The following is a 19,992-nucleotide window of genomic DNA, read 5'->3' on the forward strand; positions in this document are numbered from 1 at the left end:
ATTGACTGCGAGAATATTGTTGATAAGCAGCCTAATATAGACCTGTGTGCATGGACGATGAAAGATATCTTTATCGTCCATGCGGGCACGCGCATCTTTGGTCGTTGACAGGTTGGTAAGTACATCAATATGAACGATAATGATATGAACGACTTTTCGCCATCATCTGAGCTTTTCTTGGGGATAAAGTATCGGGCGCGTGCCCGCGTATCCCCGTATTTAATTTGGAATCAGCGAAAACAGGACCCGGCGGAAAGGTAAGTAGCGAAAGTCCTGTCACGTTTGGGGAAAACAGCCTGTCACCCCCCAAAAGATGCACTAACATGGGGGATCACTATGGGTACCCCCGAAAGCCCTGCTAAAGGTATTTGGTGTTTTTAAACGGTCTATACAGGTGCTTTAATGCGTCTTTCACAAAGTGGTGAAGAATAGCATTTAGCAACATTTTAAAAATAAATAAATAACTAGTCCCATCAAATTTAGGGTACATGAAAATGGGTACTAGCACATTTTTAAGTCCCTAAAGTGAACTTTAAAAAATCGTGAAAAATACTTGGGGACCCCCCTCCTGAGTCTATTTCGCTAGTTTATAAGTTTGTCCCCCAATATTTTTTTTTGCCCCCAAAACGAAAGCACTTTTTTTGGGGTGTTCTATGAAACTTTTTTTTTTTCATTTTGACACAGAATACCTTTAGGTAACATTCCATGGAGTGCAGGGTACTTTTTTTTTAAGTTTGTACCCCAAAACCCCAATTCTGCACTTTTTTTCACCACCTATTGTATGGTGAAAAGTTATCCCTGGTTCTGCGAAAAGTCTTTGATATTGAATATGGGGAAAAGTGAAACCGGCGAAAAGGACATCATCAGTGATAAAGTATCGCCGATAACGGGTTTTCGCAGCCTAATTGAATATGGCCCATAGTCTCAGAGTATTAGTTATAGGTAAATCAATTAATCCAAAGAAAATAGCTACATAGTAGTTCATTTGCTCACTTTTTTTTTCCCCTGTTAATTTATGACTAATTGAAAAACTGCAGCAAATATAATCTAATTTGTGCTGTAATAAGTACGGTCTTAGAGCTGTGATATGAAAATAAGCTGAATGAAACTATGGTCAAGAGGTTTTGTATTTTTTTAATGAATAACTATGCCTTTAATAAAATGAATTTGTTTGTCTGAGCAAGAATCTTGCTTACTGCCACCTTTGCAATATTTAAGGAAGTGTATCCAGCTGCAGGTTATATCTGGCTTAGCCACCAAAATGTGGTGAGCCAGTTATCAGAATATAGGGAAGAAAGAAGTCTGTACAAAGGTTAGGGGTCTATATACTAAGCAGTGCTAGGAGACAGAGTGAAAAGTGATAAGGTGCCAGCCAATCAGCTCCCAACTGTCATCTCACAGGCTGTGTTTGAAAAATGACAGTTGGGAGCTGATTGGCTGGCAACTTATAATTTTCTTATCACTTTTCACTCTGTCGCCTAACACTGCTTAGTTAATAGACCCCTAAATGATTTTTAGTGCTATTAGTCATAGGGCTCTATTTACTACAATCCGCATATTGAATGCAGATTGTAGTGTGATATGATCGACTGAATTCGCATCGCGAATTCAGGCAATTTCACAGGGATTTACTACAAATCCCTTGCAGGGACAGAGATTGCGATAAAACTCTGTCCCTGCGAATCCCCTCCGCACACTAGTCATGGTATTTTCGCAAAAAATACCGTGACAAAGTGCCCGCGCATGTGCCGACCGGCCACCGCTGCTACCCCCCCCCGGCGCTAAGACCCGCCCCCCGCGATCACGGACCACCCCATGACCCCCCCTCCCTTAATTACACTTACCTGCATGATCCGGGCTTCCGGTGATGTCTTCCATGCCTCCGATCAGGTGATCTCCCATACTGCACTGGGACCCGATCACCTGATGACCGGGCCGCAGTGCACTATGGGAGACCAGCTAACCGGAGGGGAGACATCACCAGAGGCCCGATCACCGGTCCCTGGAGTCAGGTAAGTAAAAAAAAATGTTGACAATTTTTTTTTCTTTTTATTACAATAATCAGCTTGCGGTCTGTTTAGACCACAACCGACTCCCGGCTCTGCTCTCCCCGTTAGAGCAGGGCAGGAGTCCGATACCCAGGGGAGACCCTGGATAACGCCACCTGGACTATCACAGGGCTTTCCCCGATATTTTTTTACAATTTATTTTTAGTAACTTTGGCCAGATCACGTTTCCCATTACAATTATGGGAAATGCGATCTGATTACTAAAAATAAGTGATACTTAGGGGTTGGAGTAGAATTTTATGAATTCTACTCCAATTGCCCTGTAATAACTATAGGTGATACTAAAATAATGTGAAAAGGGTGTGAAAACACCCCTTTTCACTTTATTTTAGTCAAAATAATGTTAATAAATAGAGCCCATAATCAGTGTCGGACTGAGGGCCTAATGCAGACCCGCTCGCGAGCGCTGTGCACTCGCAAGCGGGTGATGGTGCCCAAGTGCGCATGTGGACGACGGAGGGAGCTCTGTCATGCGCATGCGTGAGACCCGAATAGCGACGGCCAAGCCGTCGCTCCGGGTCTCGCACCAAAGGGGGCGTGCTGTCGATGGTGATTGACAGCACGCCCCCTTTGGTGGGCGTGCCGGGGGCGTGGCTGCCCAGACGGAGGCCTTCCCATGGGAACGCCTACCGTCTGGGGCCGGCCCCACTGATATCACTAGTGATGTCAGTGGGAGTGTTTTTGGCTCTGATAGAGCCAAAAGCACTCCGGGCTTGCGGTAGACGAGACCCTACCGCAAGGGTCTCGTCGCAAGCCCGATGGTCGCGATGGTCTTGACCATCGCAACCATCTTTTTGGCCGCTCGCATAAGCTGTGGGTGGTCACCCACAGCTATGCGAGCGGCCGGGAGGCCGCTCCAATTGTAGGTAGGACAGCCCTGATTCAGAGCGAGCGCTCTTGTCAGAGCGTCCGGCTCTGAATCAGGCCCTGAGATATGAAGGACCCACAGGGTCTATTCAGTAACAGCAGAGGAAATAAAGTGAAGAAAGCTCCGGGCAAGCTAACTAGCTAATTTACCGCGGCTAATTGGATATGGCCCATAGTTTAAAACCGTACGTAATAATTATGTCCAGTCTCCTGAAGGCATAGGGTTTAGAAGCTGTAGCTCTAGTAACCTTGGGCTACCTTGGCTACAGCTATCAGCATTGTAATGTCTGAAATGTCTGTACGGTGAGGGAAAAACCGTTATATTAAGATGCCAGCACCTGCTATACTTTTTACCACAGTGCCCATCTTATAATGCAGAGAGTTGTCGCATTAGTCGCTATATAATGCAAAGAGTGTCGCAGTGCCCGCCATATGTACGTAATATAGAGTGCTGTAGTCCCACCATATAAAGCAGAGTTCAGCAGTGCTCACCATATACATAATAAAGAGTGCCTCAGTGCCCACCATATAATGCAGAGTGCCTCAGTGCCCACCACATAATGCAGAGTGCCTCAGTGCCCACCATATAATGCAGAGAGTGCCTCAGTGCCCACCACATAATGCAGAGTGCCTCAGTGCCCACCACATAATGCAGAGAGTGCCTCAGTGCCCACCACATAATGCAGAGTGCCTCAGTGCCCACCACATAATGCAGAGAGTGCCTCAGTGCCCACCACATAATGCAGAGAGTGGCTCAGTGCCCACCACATAATGCAGAGAGCGGCTCAGTGCCCACCACATAATGCAGAGAGTGCCTCAGTGCCCACCACATAATGCAGAGTGCCTCAGTGCCCACCATATAATGCAGAGAGTGCCTCAGTGCCCACCACATAATGCAGAGTGCCTCAGTGCCCACCACATAATGCAGAGAGTGCCTCAGTGCCCACCACATAATGCAGAGTGCCTCAGTGCCCACCACATAATGCAGAGAGTGCCTCAGTGCCCACCACATAATGCAGAGAGTGGCTCAGTGCCCACCACATAATGCAGAGAGCGGCTCAGTGCCCACCACATAATGCAGAGAGTGCCTCAGTGCCCACCATATAATGCAGAGTGTCACAGTGCTCACCATATAATGCAGTGTCAGTGCTCACCATATAATGCAGAGAGTGTCACAGTGCTCACCATATAATGCAGTGTCACAGTGCTCACCATATAATGCAGAGTGTGTCACAGTGCCCACCATATAATTCAGAGTGTCACAGTGCTCACCATATAATGCAGTGTCACAATGCTCACCATATAATGCAGAGTGTCACAGTGCTCACCATATAATGCAGAGTGTCACAGTGCTCACCATATAATGCAGAGTGCCTCAGTTCCCACCATATAATGCAGAGAGTGCCTCGGTGCCCACCATATAATGCAGAGAGTGTCACAGTGCTCACCATATAATGCAGTGTGTCACAGTGCCCACCATATAATGCAGAGAGTGCCTCAGTGCCCACCATATAATGCAGAGAGTGTCACAGTGCCCACCATATAATGCAGAGTGTGTCACAGTGCCCACCATATAATGCAGAGAGTGTCACAGTGCTCACCATATAATGCAGAGTGTCACAGTGCTCACCATATAATGCAGAGTGCCTCAGTGCCCACCATATAATGCAGAGAGTGCCTCAGTGCCCACCATATAATGCAGAGAGTGTCACAGTGCTCACCATATAATGCAGAGTGTGTCACAGTGCCCACCATATAATGCAGAGAGTGCCTCAGTTCCCACCATATAATGCAGAGTGTCACAATGCACGGTGATTACTGCGACATCGTGCCACTATATGGTGAATATAATGCAATAGGATTAGAAACTCACCTTCATCTTCTGTGCTGTTTTAGAGTTGAACACACACTAATTGAAGTGACTATATACTGATTGTAAATGCCTACAGCGAATACCTTTTAAAACATATAGTTCCATCAGAGCTGCTTATTGTGGGCTAATAATATGTCCACAGCTACTATAAGACTGTTTGGGATGTGTTACTATTCTGAGCTGCTTATTTTGGGCTAAATACTTGTCTCTAGCTGAGATTATTTGAATTACATTCTCATTTCTTGTGCTGCTTAAATTTGGTTTGTAGATCTGCAGTGATTAGAACATAATTTCTGTCTATATTAGGCTGATTATCAACAATATACTCACAGTCAATTTTATATTGAGTCAATTATACTTTTCTCAGCACCGTTTTCTATAAAAGATATATACATGAGCAGTGAACAATAAATAATATAGGTTTCAACATATTTGAATCTGTGTAATGTGATTTAATAAGTAATGTTTCCACCTTAATAGGAATCACAATTTAATACACACTTTGAGCTATTGAATTAAGCTCAAAATATCCAAGAAATAAATTTTTATTCCTTTGTTGCTTAATGAATAAGCTTGCAGCGACTGGGAAATGATACATATCCATGTTTACACATAAGGAAAGATACATATCTGGTGTTTCTTAAGGAATATATGGAAACAGCAATTTTTAAATGTGTTAAATAAAATTAGATAAAACGCATGTATGACATGACAAATGTTTATTCAGTAACAGCATAGGAAATAAAGTGAAGAAAGTTATTGCCATTAATGACAGTGTGGAGCAGTGGCAACTCCAGAAGTGGGGCTGCAACGCAGTTCAAAATTCAAATAGGGGAGTCACACCAACTGTCATTTCACACAAAGCCAAACATGGATGGCTGGGACTCACTGGCAGTTGGTGTGAATCCCCTATTTGAATTTTGAACTGTGCTACAGCTCCCCCACTGGTGTGGAGGCATATACATTAATACAAATAACAACTAATGGTGTATATAATGCTATCCAGATTAGCAGTAGGATGTTTGTTAGAACAAGATTCAGGGGTCTATTTACTAAGCAGTGTTAAGAGAAGTGAAAAGTGAAGAGTGAAAAGTGATAATGTGCCAGCCAATCAGCTCCTAACTGCCATCTCACAGGCTGTGTTTGAGAAATGACAGTTAGGAGCTGATTGGCTGGCACCTTATCACTTTTCACTTCTCCTAACACTGCTTAGTAAATAGACCCCTCAGTGTATTAAATAAATGACAGTGAACAACCTGAAACACTGTATAACTGTTACATCATCCTGTTACAATTGCCAATAGTGCAGGTAACATTATGGGCCGTATTCAATTTGAGGCCCATAATGACGTAATTTTCGCCTATTTCAATTATCCCCGTATTCAATTACATTGACTTTTCTCCGGTGCGAAAAGTCAATGTAAAAAAACGGGGATAAGTTTTCACCAGCCTTATGCTGGCGAAAAAAAGCGCATAATTGGGGTTTAGTGGTGCAGGCTTAAAAAAAATTGCCTGCACCCCTGGGAATGTCCCCTAAAAAAGATTTGTGTAAAAAAAAAATGTAAAAAAAAAACAAAAAACCGGGACACCCCAAAAAAAAGACCTTTAAATTTGGGGTGAAAAAAAAATAAAAAATACGGAACACACTTCTAAAAAAGCAAAATTAAATCCAGAGGGGTTCCCTTAGCAAGTTTCTTTAAAACACACAGTATCTCATTTGTTACAAAAAACAGGATGTGGTTCGGAGAAGTAAGACACATACTAATCTTTAGATACAAGGGTATTTCCAGAGTCTAGTGCACTTCCTCTTTTGAGATGGTCTTAAACATTAAGCATATGACACCAAGACTTTTGTTACATTATAAACATCTATAAATTTCTAGATGAGACAGCAGGGGAAATAACCCACAGATTACAACAGCTGATCCTAAACTAGGGGGAACATGCAGAAACACACACACCCCCAGCAAAGGTTATTAGTTCATAAAGCAATAATCAGAGATCAGTATTATTTATAACTATATATGCTTGATTACATAGGGGGGAATACATTTATCTCTCTCATATTCTTCACCACTTCTTCAATAGCCGCATTTATGCACCTGCTGCGGCTATTAGAATCCCCGACTTCCTTCAGCAGGCTAAAATGGGGGTACCCATAGCGAACCCCCATGTCCAGACATCTTTAGGAGAGTCCCAGGGACATTTCCCGAAAATTCACGTATACTTACCTTTCCGCCGGCTCCCGTTTGCGCTGCTTCCTAATTGAATGCGGGGATAAAGGGGGCACGCGCCCGATACTTTATCCCCGGAAAAAAAAACGCCAATGTGGAGCGGAAAACCCAGCACGGACTTTTCGCTCCCTAATTGAATATGGCCCTATGTGTCTAACCAAATCAATGGTACAAATAATTAATTTTTTCTGCTTATACACCTAGTGAATAATTGTGCATAAGCTCCCTTTTTGTCTATTCAGACCGTCCCTGTCACTTATTTTAAAAAATATTTTTGTTTTCTATTTTAATATTTCACCTATTTATGGGTTTTATGTTTGTTACAATTTTATATGGGATTTAATAAAGGTTCTATTTTATTTGTGTGACCAGTGCACTGCACCACTAGCCTTGTTTTTTGATACTTGATATTGGGCTGTAGAACAGACAAAGCAAAATGAAAATAAAAAGAGATTGTTTTCTGAACATACCTTCAGGTTCTTTGAGCATCTGCCAGCTGCTAGCGCGATAACGCCACAATCCGTGACCTGCAGACAGGACGAAGCACATTGCAGGTCATATATAATAACAGTCTGGGAAAGGAAGATAAGAGTGGAAGAAGCAGACGGATAGCTATGAAACTTTTCGCTGTCACGCTGTAACATGTAACGCTCAAAACATAAGGGCAGCACGATAATGGAAAACACCACAATACATAGACATAACATGTCTATAGGCATTACTACATTTATACAAGAGACTGAAAATAACAAGGCCTCAGTGACAAATGGTCGGGATCCCAATTATTCCAGCATCAAACTTAACAACGCACAGTGCAGGGAAACCCTTCATGAATATTCACTAAGATCTAGTTACACGAAAGAGGCACTTTGTACCTCCTGCCTCAGAAATAGCAATAGTACCTAGTGAATAGATAGGAGAACCATTAGCCTGGCTGAGCACCACAGCTGGCTGTGTTCACAACCCATGCGACCAAGTCAGTTAAGTGGTTAAATCATAACTGACTGAGGTACTAATTAAGTCACCTGTGCTCAAACAGGGATATCCTTAAAACTTGGACTGTAGAGTTTAGGAACCTCTGATGTACAGTATTATTTTGCAAGGTATTTAGTCATTATGTTGTCATATGCAATACAGGACTGTATAAATCTGCTCATATAAAGATACGACACGACAGTGTCGACATGGTCAAATGTCGACATGCTTAGTAGTGGTCTATATGAAAAACAACCCATAGTATTGTATATACTTATCAATCCAAGGGGACCACCATCAACCCAAGCTAATTGTCCATAGCATATTGCATATGCAAATATTTATGAAGCTATTGTTGGTATACCGACCTATTTAAATTGCATAAAAATAAAAACACAATCCTAAGCAGGATACCCAGTTCTTGTTTAACAGTTTTGTTTATATAGACGACATGTCGACATGATATTATGTTGATATAACGGCCAGGGGCGTCTTAAGAGAGGAGGGGGCCCGTGTGCATTCCCCGTGCGGGGCCCCCACCTCTCTCCCCAGTGGCCGGCAGCCGACTGACACGGCTAGCCAGCCACCGGAGCCTTAATAGACTCCGGGCACTAGAGTGTGCCCGGAGTCTACTGCGCATGACGCAGGAAAATGGCCCAGCAGTCACTTACCTGGTCCTGACAGCTGCTGTAGCTCCAGCGCAGCTTCCGGCAGCCATACGATCGTCACTTAGGTCTGACGGAGCGGCAGTTCAGGGGAGTATTTTCTGCCTGTCCCTAATCCTACTCCCTACCCCTAACCCGCCCCCCTAAGTGCCTAACCCTCACACCCTATGTTGAAGTAAGGAGTACTATATCTCATAGAAATATACTGTATATATACATATGGGTAACATGTATTTACCGGGATATGTTCAGTATCCTGGCACAGGGGATGCCGGGGGTCACCTGTCAGAATCCCGGCGCCGGTAATCCAAAGGTAAATAGTGTGGTTGGGGGGAGGGTTAGGGGTCAGGCATTAGGAGGGGAGGGTTAGGTACGGGGAGAGGGAGGTTAGGTTTAGGCACTTGTGGGGGAGGAGTTAAGGTTCAGGCACCAGTGAGGGATCGTTAGGGTAGGAAGAGGGGGAGGGTTAGTATACCTACCGACAAGTGTCGGTATTCTAACCCTGTTGGGATGCCGACTTCGAGATTTTGACCGCTGGGCTCCCAAACACCGGCATCCCGTACACATCCAATATTTACCTATTAATACATTTTCATAAAGTATATACAAGCATGGTTTAAAAATAGACATTGTATTCAGTAGTAGAATGTGTCTCCATCCTATACCAGCAAGATCTGTATTCAGTGAAAGGATGAGGTTCCCATTCATATAACTGTTCTTGCTTCATGTCTTTGTTTTGCAATATGGACAAACATCTGTAAAATGAGTATTATTGTTGGCTAAGGGGTCATTCCAGGCCAAATCATCACAGGAAAAGTCACTTATCAACCCGACCGTCTCAGCTTTTCATGAGATTTGGTAGGATGATAGACAGCATAAAGTAACTTTCATATGTAACATTTTAGCCCTCAGTGATACACGGTGCTCACGTAACAGGGCCGCAAACATGATAAAAAGTGTAAAAATATGAGATATGGTAAGAACTTACCCTTGTTATCTCTATTTCTACGAAGTCCATAGGGTTCCACAGGATACCTTGGGGTATAGGCGATGGCGGCAGACATCCAGGCACCACAGAGTTAAATTTTCAGCCTCCCAGGATGCACTGGGGTCCCTCTCATATACCCCGCCCCCGAGCCTCAGGCCACTCAGTTTCGTAACAAGCCATAGGCCGGAGCAGGAGCAAAAAAGAGAGAGAAGACAGTCTGGAACACACAAGAATCACATTCTCACCAGAAGGAGACGGAGAAACCGGTGACCAGATCAAAGCCCATCTGCAGTACAGGTGCGACAGGGCGGGAGTCCTGTGGAACCCTATGGACTTCGTAGAAATAGAGATAACAAGGGTAAGTTCTTACCATATCTCATATTTTCTACTTCAGGGTCCATAGGGTATCCACAGGATACCTTGGGGATGTCCCAAAGCAGTATCCTTTAAGGGTGGGGACGCTCCTGTGCTGTAAGGAGAATCTGCCGCCGAAAGGAAGCATCCTGAGAGGCTAAGGTATCAAAAGCATAATACCTTACCAAAAATATGGACAGATGACCACGTGGCTGCCAATCACCGCTGAAGCGCCACGTCGAGCTGTCCACGAAGGACCCACAGACCCAGTGGAAGAGCTTTAATAGAGGATGGAACAGGAAGACCTGTGAATCCATCCTGCCAAAGTTAGCGTAGTGGCAGGCCAACCCTTTTTATGGAAACCAGAAAGGACAAAACCGAGAGTCTGATTTCCTAAATGGACTGGTACGGTCAACTTAAATTCTTAGCGCCCGTACCACAGCCAAATAGGCCTCACCAGCAGACAGGACTGGGGAAGTAAAGGCAAGCACTGCCCTGTTCCTAGGAAAGATGAGAAAAAGGGAGGTCTACATGACAGAGCCTCCCATTCTGAGATCCTACTGGCCAAATTAAAAGCCAGAAGGAATACAGTCCTAGCCGTAAGCCATTTGAAATCCACTGAGCCCAGTGGATCAAATGGCGGTCCTCAGAGAGCCCTAAGGACCACAGCCAAATCCCAAGGAGCCACAGGTGGAACAAAGGGATGCTGAATATAACGTACACCCTGCACAAAGGTGCGGACATCAGGAAGAGTAGCAATCCTACACTGAAACCATACTAACAGGGCAGAAACCTGCACCTTGATGTAAGCAAGGCGAAGACCGTTATCTAAGGCCACCTGTAGGAAAGCCAACCTCTGGATATCCGGAATACCCGAGGAGCCTAGCCTCTAGGGCGACACCTGAAAGAAAGTATACCATACCTAATGGTAAATTCTTGCAGATAAAGACTTCCGAGCTCTTAGCATGGACACAGCCCCTGCTAACTATAGAGCTGGAAAAAACTCCTAGACCTTAAGAGGGCAGTCTCCACCACAGACAACCCAGGTCTGGGTATCAGCCAGGATCCTGAGACAACAGGTCCGGGCGTAGAGGCAACAGCTTCGGAGTGTTAACTGAGAGGCTCCGAAGATCTGAGTAATAGTGCCATCTGGCCTACGCTGGAGCTATCAGCAGGAGCGTGCCTCCTTCTTGCTATTACTGGAGGAAGAAGGGATAACGGAGGGACGAGGTACACAACTTGGAAGGTCCACTGGACCTACCTACGTCTATCAGAAGAGTCTCATCTCTGAAAGGCTCCACTTGTTCACCAGAAGATTGAACACCTCCTGATAAAGAGGACATTTCCCTGAATGCACGTCTTGACGGCTGAGAAAGCCTGCTTTCCATCTGAGGATTCCTGAATGAACACTGCCGATAATGGCAGGGATATAGCCTTCCACCCAAGCCAGAATTCGGGACACCACTGCTAGTGTCGCCTGACTTCGGGAACCTCCTAGGTGGTTTACATAAGCCATCATGATGACGTTGTCAGACTGTACCTGCACGGTATTTCCGTGGAGGACCTGTCCTGCATGCTGGAGAACCCTGAATACTGCTCAGAGTTCTCAGATGTTTATGGGAAGCGCAAAAACTACTGGTGTCCACCTGCCCTGGAACAAGTGTGGACCCGTCATGCTTCCCAGCCACGGATACTGGCGTCCGTCGTCAGAAGGACCCTGTCCGCAATCCCAAAGGGGGTGCCCCTTGTTTTTAGGTGAGCTTTCTGCAGCCACCAGGCCAGAGAGAGACAAACCTCCGGGGAAAGCCTATTGACTTTATCCTATGGGGCAACCCATCCCATCCGGAGAGGATCAAGTTCTTTAGAGTGAAGCTGGGTACTCTCCACCATGTCGAACAGCGACATCCTGGAACCCAGGAACCACATTGCCAAGTGAATAGACACTCGGCGACTCTGCAGGCAACTGCGTACCTTTGCCTGTAATGCAGAGATCTTTTCCTCAATCACAAAGATCCTCAGATGTTGGGATATGGGGCATCCTCTGTGAAGAATCAGAGAGGACCATTTCCAGTTTATCAGTCAGCCCTAACGTAGCAACACAGATATTGTCCGTTGCATATGGCACTGAAGTATCTCTGGAGACCGTGGTAACAACAGGAGGTCACTCGGATAGGGTAACAAGCGGACCCCCTGCATCCGCAGGTGGGCTGCCATAACTACCATGACCCTGGTAAACCGTGAGGCACGGAGGCCAGACCAAGGGGCAATGCCAGAAACTGGAAATGCTTATCGACCACTGCAAACCTGAGGAAAACACTGGTGTGCTAAGAAAAGAGGGATATTCAGGTAGTCACCCTGAATATATCCAACGACACCACAAAATTCCCAGGCTCCATTGAATGATGGAATGCAGGGTCCCTCTCCCGAACCGAGGAACCCTTAAGAATTTGTTGAAGGATTCGAGGTTGAGAATGTCCTGGTAAGACCCATTGGGTGTCTGTACCAGAAAGAGGATGGAGTAATACCTCGTTCCCCTTTGGGGCAACAGAATAGGTACTATAACTCCTGCCTGGAGCATAGAGTGTAACACCCTCAAAAATTACAGGGCCTTGTCCTGAATTGACAGAAGACCTGTAACGAAAAACCTTCTGGGAGGCTTTTACCGGGAGGAAAGGACATACCTTCAAGAAAATACTTCTCTTACCCCAGTGTCCGTGGTAGTCAGACACCAGCACTGGGCGAACTGGAGAAGCCGGCCTCCAACTCTGGGGGCTCCCGAGAGGAGGCCCATCCCGTGAGGCTGAAGGCTTATAGTCCAACTTGGGAGTAGGACGTCTTGTACTCCAAGCCTGTTCTTATGGCTGAGCAGATTTCCTGGCTACTGACTGTCTTGGAAAGCTGTATTTTAGACTTACCCTGGCCTCACAGGGCCGAAAAGAAAGTCCCAGACCCTGATGGGACTGTAGCCGATGGCATACACGCAGACGTAGCTGCTGCCTGCAGGGCCACAATTGCGTCCAGACGAGGGCCAAAAAGGACTTGTCACGTAAAAGGCAAAGCATTCCAAATGGAATCTGCGTCCGCTTTCCAAGAGCGCAACCACAGGGAGCGGCAAGCCGCTACTGCTGCCGAGGAGATTCTGGAAAGAAGTAGGCTATATGTAAGACCGTCTCATTATGAACGTGGCAAAGTCTCTGAGAATTTGCCACTATCCACCTGCTCTGCTGGAGAGTCAGTGTGCAGAGATCCAGTTACCTACTCAGTGTTCCATGGCTCTGGCCCCCCAGCACACGGCCATAGCCGGCCTGGAAGCCCCTCCAGCAAGGGAATATTGGATTTTAGATATATTTGCACCTTGCAATCTGGAACCTCCTTCAAAGAGGACCTGGAGGGCATGGGCAACGTAGCACTCCTCACTAGGTGTGTAACATGAGAATCTACCCGTAAAGGTAACTCCCATTCGGAAATGTAATTATCCGCAAAAGGGGTATGCAAAAGGTCAACCGTTTTTGAGGCTGGAACCGCTTACCCGGATTTTCCACGCCTCCTCTAAATGATCCACCTGACCAAATAGAGGAATTACAGTGGCAACACCCTTATCCTTAAAGAAGGCATATTTGGATTTAGCCACGGGGGATATGTAATAACCAAAGCCGCACGGACTGCCCGTAGAAGGCCAGGTATATAGACTTTAGACCCAGACTACGCCTCCTTTGCACTAAGGGGCTCGTGTCTGAAAAAGTCAATAATGTCACCGTCATCAGACGTCATGTCTTTACCTGTCTGAGACCCGAAAGGCCGTTTAGAAGGCCGAAATGGTGACTCCCCCTGTAAAACGTCCATCAGGTGCTATACCATTTGGACAATAAATTCACCCACACAGGCTCCTGCGAGACCTGGGGGGGCGAAAAACAGGATACACTGGGGTACCATCAACTGTCCAGGGACCCCTGCATGTGATGAGACCACCACAGGCTGTGATAACCCCTTGGGGAAACGCAGGGGGCGTTGCCCACAAAGGCTGTAAGCATTTTAGCCAGCCGAGGGCGGTCCCCTTTTTTGTGCAGGCACAGTGACAGAAATGGGGCGTGATATATAATACAACATGCCCTCCATAAACCCTCAGCGTCTACATATCCCTCCGCTAACTGCACATGATATCAGTACATTATAGCTGGAAGAGGATATCCTCGTTCACTTTCCGACATGAGGAGTGTGAACGGAGCGTATGTGACCTCCCACACAGAAAAACCACGTTTACTGTGAGGTAATAAACACCCTGTGACACCGCACCGCAAGGGCTGTAGCAGAAGAACAGGGATAGGAAAAGGCTGACAGTCAGAAATGAAAGTACAGGCAAACAGCGCTAGCATTTAAGTCACATACAATGCACAGATAACATCCTGCATTACAGGCACTGCGATCAACTACACAGACCAGAGCCTGGTAGGAAACAGTGCTGCATACACTGACCTTAATTGAAGGAGAGGTATGCTGGGGACCCGGACCGCAATGGCATCTGTATCAGCTTCCAGCAGCGTTTGCCATCCCCAGCACATGTAGTGAGAAAATGGCCACCGAGGAGCAGAGAGAAGGCAGGGCCCGGGGGAGGAGCGCTGACACAGCCCGCTCAGACCGCTGTGGAATGGCACTGTGCAGCGGGGGAGACGCCGGCTGTGAGACAGGGAAGGCATTCTCCCCTGGCATGCTACCAACCCCTGGGACGCCGCGCTGTACCGCACATGCTGCGGCCCGCTGTCCCTGGTGGTCTAGTGGAAGGCGCAGGATCAGTACCTGGCCCCACGCGCAGCCGGTCCCCAGGGAGCCCCCTGCCTGGGGACCAAACAGGACTGTGTTACCGGCGGGTGCCCACCGCGGGACCCCGCCGCTTACCTTGTTCCCCGTGCATCCGGCCACAGTCCAGGTAGCCGGGGATCACCGCTAGCTGTGACCCCAGCTACCTACCAGCATCCCCGGATCACTACCGGCGTTCTGGTACCGGCGGGGTGTAGGAGTGACAGCATGGACGTCAATACTGACTGTCCGATGCTGGAGCACTCTAGTTGTGCAGCCACAGCTGCGAAGAAATATTCAGGGGCCTTAAAAAGACCCCCCTCTGTACGGTGCGACTGGTCCGGCCAGGCACCTACGAAAACTGAGTGGCCTGAGGCTCGGGGGCGGGGTAAAGGAGAGGGACCCCAGTGCATCCTGGGAGGCTGAAAATTTAACTCTGTGGTGCCTGGATGTCTGCCGCCATCGCCTATACCCCAAGGTATCCTGTGGATACCCTATGGACCCTGAAGTAGAAATATAGGTTTGTAAGGTCAACTAAAACGATTCATAACTTTGCTTCTAATTGTGGTAGCACTTTCATGTTGGTCTTGTTTTGAAGCTAAGGGACCAGAGTTTCCATAAAAAATAGTTTTATATTTAAATGTTGACTTTTACAGATATTAAGCTGGCAAGTTCATACTGGTCTTGTAGTCATACTTGCCGATAACCAGCCCCCTCCTTCCAGGAGGGAGCTGAATGTCCGCATACAGCGGGGGGAGTGGACGAGTGATGATATTGTATTGGGAAAGGGGGCGCGTGATCGCGTCATCGTGGCCCCACCCCCTCCTCACAATGCCGAAATTAACATCATTGAGAAGCAGGGGGCGGGGCCACAATAAGGCGAATCAGCTCGAATCGCGTCACCCCCCCCTTCCCCGCTGTGAGGGATTCGATCAATTACTGCGGAGGGGTCGGACGGGTTGGCGGCCGCCGGGAGGCTTGCCTGCCTTTCCAGGCCAAATTTGGAGGGTAGGCAAGCCTGCTTGCAGTGTCTCTCTTTCTGTGTTCTAGGGATGACCATCGGTAAATTTCCATTGATGGGTCACCATCGATGATGCCATCAGTGATGACCATCGATGGTACAATAACAATCTATGGTGAACTATCGATGGTTTGCACCTACAGCTTTTGCATTTCATGAAAATCTGAGACGGTCGGGTTGGAAGCTGTGATGATTTGGCACAGAATGACCCTAAGACATTGTTTGGCACAGAATGACCCTAAGACATTGTTTTAAATATTTATAGTTAAGAAGGAACATGCATCTCACAAGGAGGAGTTACAAATATTCTCTTGTATTGCCAAGGACAAACAATGTCAAGTTTGAAGGATTTTATATTTGTCCAGCCAGAGAAAGTTAAATATCATGCCAAATGTCTGGTATACGTGTTTAGCCAAGAGTATAATTTATTTGGATGCGGTGAGGTTTGAAGAAATGTATAAAACTGCCAGGTGCCTAAACATAACCTAGCGTTCCCGCTAGGCTGTTTTAGCGGGGCGCAGCGCCCTGCCCTCCTTCTGGAAGGCAAAAAGCGCCCTGCCCTCCAGAAGGAGGGCAAAAAGCGCCCTACCCTAACAGCCTGTGGGTGCCGTCTTCACCCACGGGTCGCAGTGTCCCACGGGTGAAGAAATGTGCGGTGACCCGGTCACCGCCGGAGAATAGACGCCGGGCGCATGCGCCCGGCCTCTATTCTCCCTGTCTGCAGCGCTTAGGGGCTGCCCAGCGTGTCCGTAAGTGCCGGGCACGCCCCCAAGAGTGACGAAAAGGGGACACGTCTTATAGACACCCCCCTTTTCAATGGGCATGCCCCCTTCTCGGCCGCGCGCGCACACAAATGTGCCCTCTCTATCTCCGGCGCCCTGCCTCGCGCCAGAGCTAGAGTGAACACTATAACCGCTGGCATTTTGAGACTGTCGACATCTAACATGGCAACATTGCTGATGTTGATACTATGACCATGTCGACACTCCAAGGTGCCTGTCGACATGTTATACCAATTCGCCATTCTAGTGTCGGCATTGTGGTGTTGACATTGTGGACTTCGAAGAAAGAGAGTTAACAAGTGTAAGTTTTACCATAACTCTCCTTTTCTTCTTTAAGGTCCATAGGGATCCATAGGGAGACAATGGGGATATCCCAAAGCAGTGTTCAATGGTGGGGACGCTCCTGAGCTGAGAGGAGAACCCTGCACCCGAAGGAAGCATCCTGAGAGGCAAATGTCTCAAAGGCATAGAACCTAAGAAAGGTGTGGACAGAAGACCACCTTGCATAGTTGGCCGCCCTGCATAGTTGTTCAGCAGAGGCGCCACATCGGCTGCCCATGAGGGACCCACAGAGCGAGTAGAATGAGCAGATACTGTGGCTGGCACAGGGAGGCCAATCTGCGTGTAAGCCTGTGAGATAGTCATGCAAATCCTTCTGGCCAGAGTCTGTTTGTTAGCTGGCCATCCCTTCTTATGGCATCTATGATGAGGAGGGAGTCTGATTTCCTGATGGAACTAGTGCAGTCCACGTAGATCTTTAGAGCACGGACCACATATAAAGAGGCCTCACCTGCCGAGAGGTCTGGTGATTGAAAAACTGGAACCACAATTTCCTCATTAATGTGGAAACGAGAAACCACTTTGGAAGCCCGGGCAGATTCTAAGAAAAGCCCTGTCCTGATGAAAGATTAAAAATGGGGAGCGACATGAAAGTGCCCCTAAATCCGATACCCTACGGGCAGATGATATAGCCAGAAGAAACAGTGTCTTCACAGTGAGCCACTTGACATCCACTGATTCCAAGGGTTCGAATGGAGGTTCCTGAAAAACATCGAGATCCACTGAAAAATCCCACGGAGCCACAGGAGGGACAAAGGGAGGTTGTATACATAGAACACCCTGCAGGAATGTGTGAACATCTGGTAAAGGAGCAATTCTGCGCTGGAACCAAATGCAGAGGAGAGGCATGCACTTCTAGAGATGCAAGGCGGAGTCCCAGATCCAATCTAGCCTGAAGAAAGGCAAGTATTCTAGAAACTTTAAAAACTTGAGGGTCATAGTTTCTAGGGGCACACCTCTGGAAATATATATGCCATACCCAGTGATAAAACCTGGCCGAGGCAGGTTTACGAGCTCTGATCATGGTCTGGACCACAGAGCTAGAAAATCCCTTAGACCTTAGGAGGGATGTCTCAAGAGCCAAGCCGTTAAAGAGAGGCGGGCCAGGTCTGGAAGTAGACAGGGACTCTGAGACAACAGGTCTGGTCTAGAGGAAGTTGAAGAGGAACGTCTATGGAGAGACTTTGAAGGTCGGAGCTACCAAGCCAGAGCTACCAACAGGACTATGTCCCCTTCCTGTTTGAATTTCCGAAGAACTCGAGGAAGAAGGACTATTGGAGGGAAAAGGTACGCCAACTGGAAGGTCCACCTCACAGATAATGCGTCCACAAAGGCCGCGTTGGGGTCCCTTGTCCTGGCTCCATACACTGGAAGTTTGTGGTTGTGTCTTGAGGCCATGAGATCCACATCCGGTAGACCCCATTTTTCCACCAGAAGCTGAAAGACTTCTGGATGTAGAGACCACTCTACTGTATATGACGCCTGAGGAAATCCGCTTCCCAATTGAGAATTCCTGGGATGAACACTGCGGAGATGGCTGGGAGATAGCTTTCGGTCCATGTGAGAAAGCGGGACACTTCTGCCATTGCTGACAGACTTCGAGTGCCTCCTTGGTGATTGAGGTAGGCCACTGCCATGGCGTTGTCTACTGTATTTGTACTGGCCTGCTCTGAAGAATATAGAGTGAGAGCTCTGTAGATGGCTCGGAGTTGTAGGATGTTGATTGGTAAGACCGCCTCGGCTGGAGTCCAGCGGCCCTGGAAGGAGTGCTGGCCGGTCACCGCACCCCACCCACGGAGGCTTGAGTCCGTGGTTAGGAGTACCCAGTCTGGGATCCAAAAGGGGCATCCCTTGTTCAAGTGGGACATCTGTAACACCAAGCTAGGGACAGGCGTACCTCCGGGGTGAGGCTCATCATCTGGAATCTGAGCAGATGAGGCAGCCCGTTCCATCTGCAGAGGATCAGGTGTTGTAGATGCCTGGAGTGAAACTGAGCAAACTCCACCCATGTCAAAGGTGGACACCATGGATTCCAGGGGCTAGATTGCAGAGTGAATTGACACTCTGTGACTGTGTAGTAGTCTGCACACCCGGTGCTGTAATACTGAGATTTTTTCTGCTGTTAGGAAGATTCTCTGAACCTGAGAGTCCAGGAGGGCTCCCAGATGTACCATTCTTTGAGAAGGTGTCAAGGAAGACTTTTTCCAGTTGATCAGCCAAAATTTTCTGGAAAGCTGATCAACAGCAAGAAATTGTCTAAATATGGGAGCAGTCTGATCCCTTGACAATGAAGATAGGCCGCCATAACGCCATGATCTTGGTAAAGACCTGAGGATCCATTGAAAGGCCAAAAGGCAGAGCCTGAAATTAGTAATGTTGCTGTTGTATAGCAAACCGGAGATATTGTTGATGAGAAGGCGCTATAGGTACATGTAGGTAAGCGTCCTGAATGTCCAGAGACACCATAAATTCCCCAGGTTCCATATAAACTTGTTCAGAGACTTGAGGTTGAGGATAAGCCGATGAGACCCGTTGGGCTTCTGAACTAAGAAAAGGGTAGAATAATATCCCTTCCCTCGCTGTGAGGAGGAGACCAGAATTATTACTCTGAGCACAGTAAGGACTGAATGGCCTTCTGGAGCAGCAGGGTTTTGCTTGGGTCCGATGGAGGTCCTGTGTAATAGAAATGCTGGGGGGGTCGCCTATGGAAGGAGAGGGCATATCCGCGGGAGACAACTTCTCTTACCCAGGCGTCTGATGTGTTCTGACACCAGAACTGGGCGAATTGAAGAAGTCGTCTTACCACCCTGGGAGCCGCCAGGGAGAGGCCCGTCCAGTCAGGCTGAAGGCTTGTCTTCAGATTTGGTAGGTGGACGTCTAGTAGCCCAGGTCTGTTTGGTCTTAGGCTTGGAGGCCTTAGTTGATGCATGCTGCCTTGGAAAGGACTGACCTTTAGCAATTCCTTGAGGGTGAAAGGACCGAAAGATGACATTTGAGGATTTGCATTATATGCCGAGAGCAGGAACGCCGT

At 47.4% G+C, this 19,992-nt stretch overlaps 1 protein-coding gene across 1 annotated transcript in view; it reads right to left on the minus strand.

Moving 5' to 3' along the window:
* AMN1 (antagonist of mitotic exit network 1 homolog) overlaps positions 1–19,992 on the minus strand; it is a 133,953-nt gene that overhangs the window by 31,464 nt on the left and 82,497 nt on the right. The window contains exon 5 of the mRNA XM_088478370.1: positions 7,514–7,570. Within this exon, the coding sequence (XP_088334496.1) occupies positions 7,514–7,570 (57 nt within the window). The remainder of the gene's footprint in view (positions 1–7,513; positions 7,571–19,992) is intronic.

Source organism: Taudactylus pleione, unplaced genomic scaffold, assembly GCF_031769625.1.
Source record: "Taudactylus pleione unplaced genomic scaffold, aTauple2 ptg000212l, whole genome shotgun sequence".
NCBI lineage: Eukaryota > Metazoa > Chordata > Amphibia > Anura > Myobatrachidae > Taudactylus > Taudactylus pleione.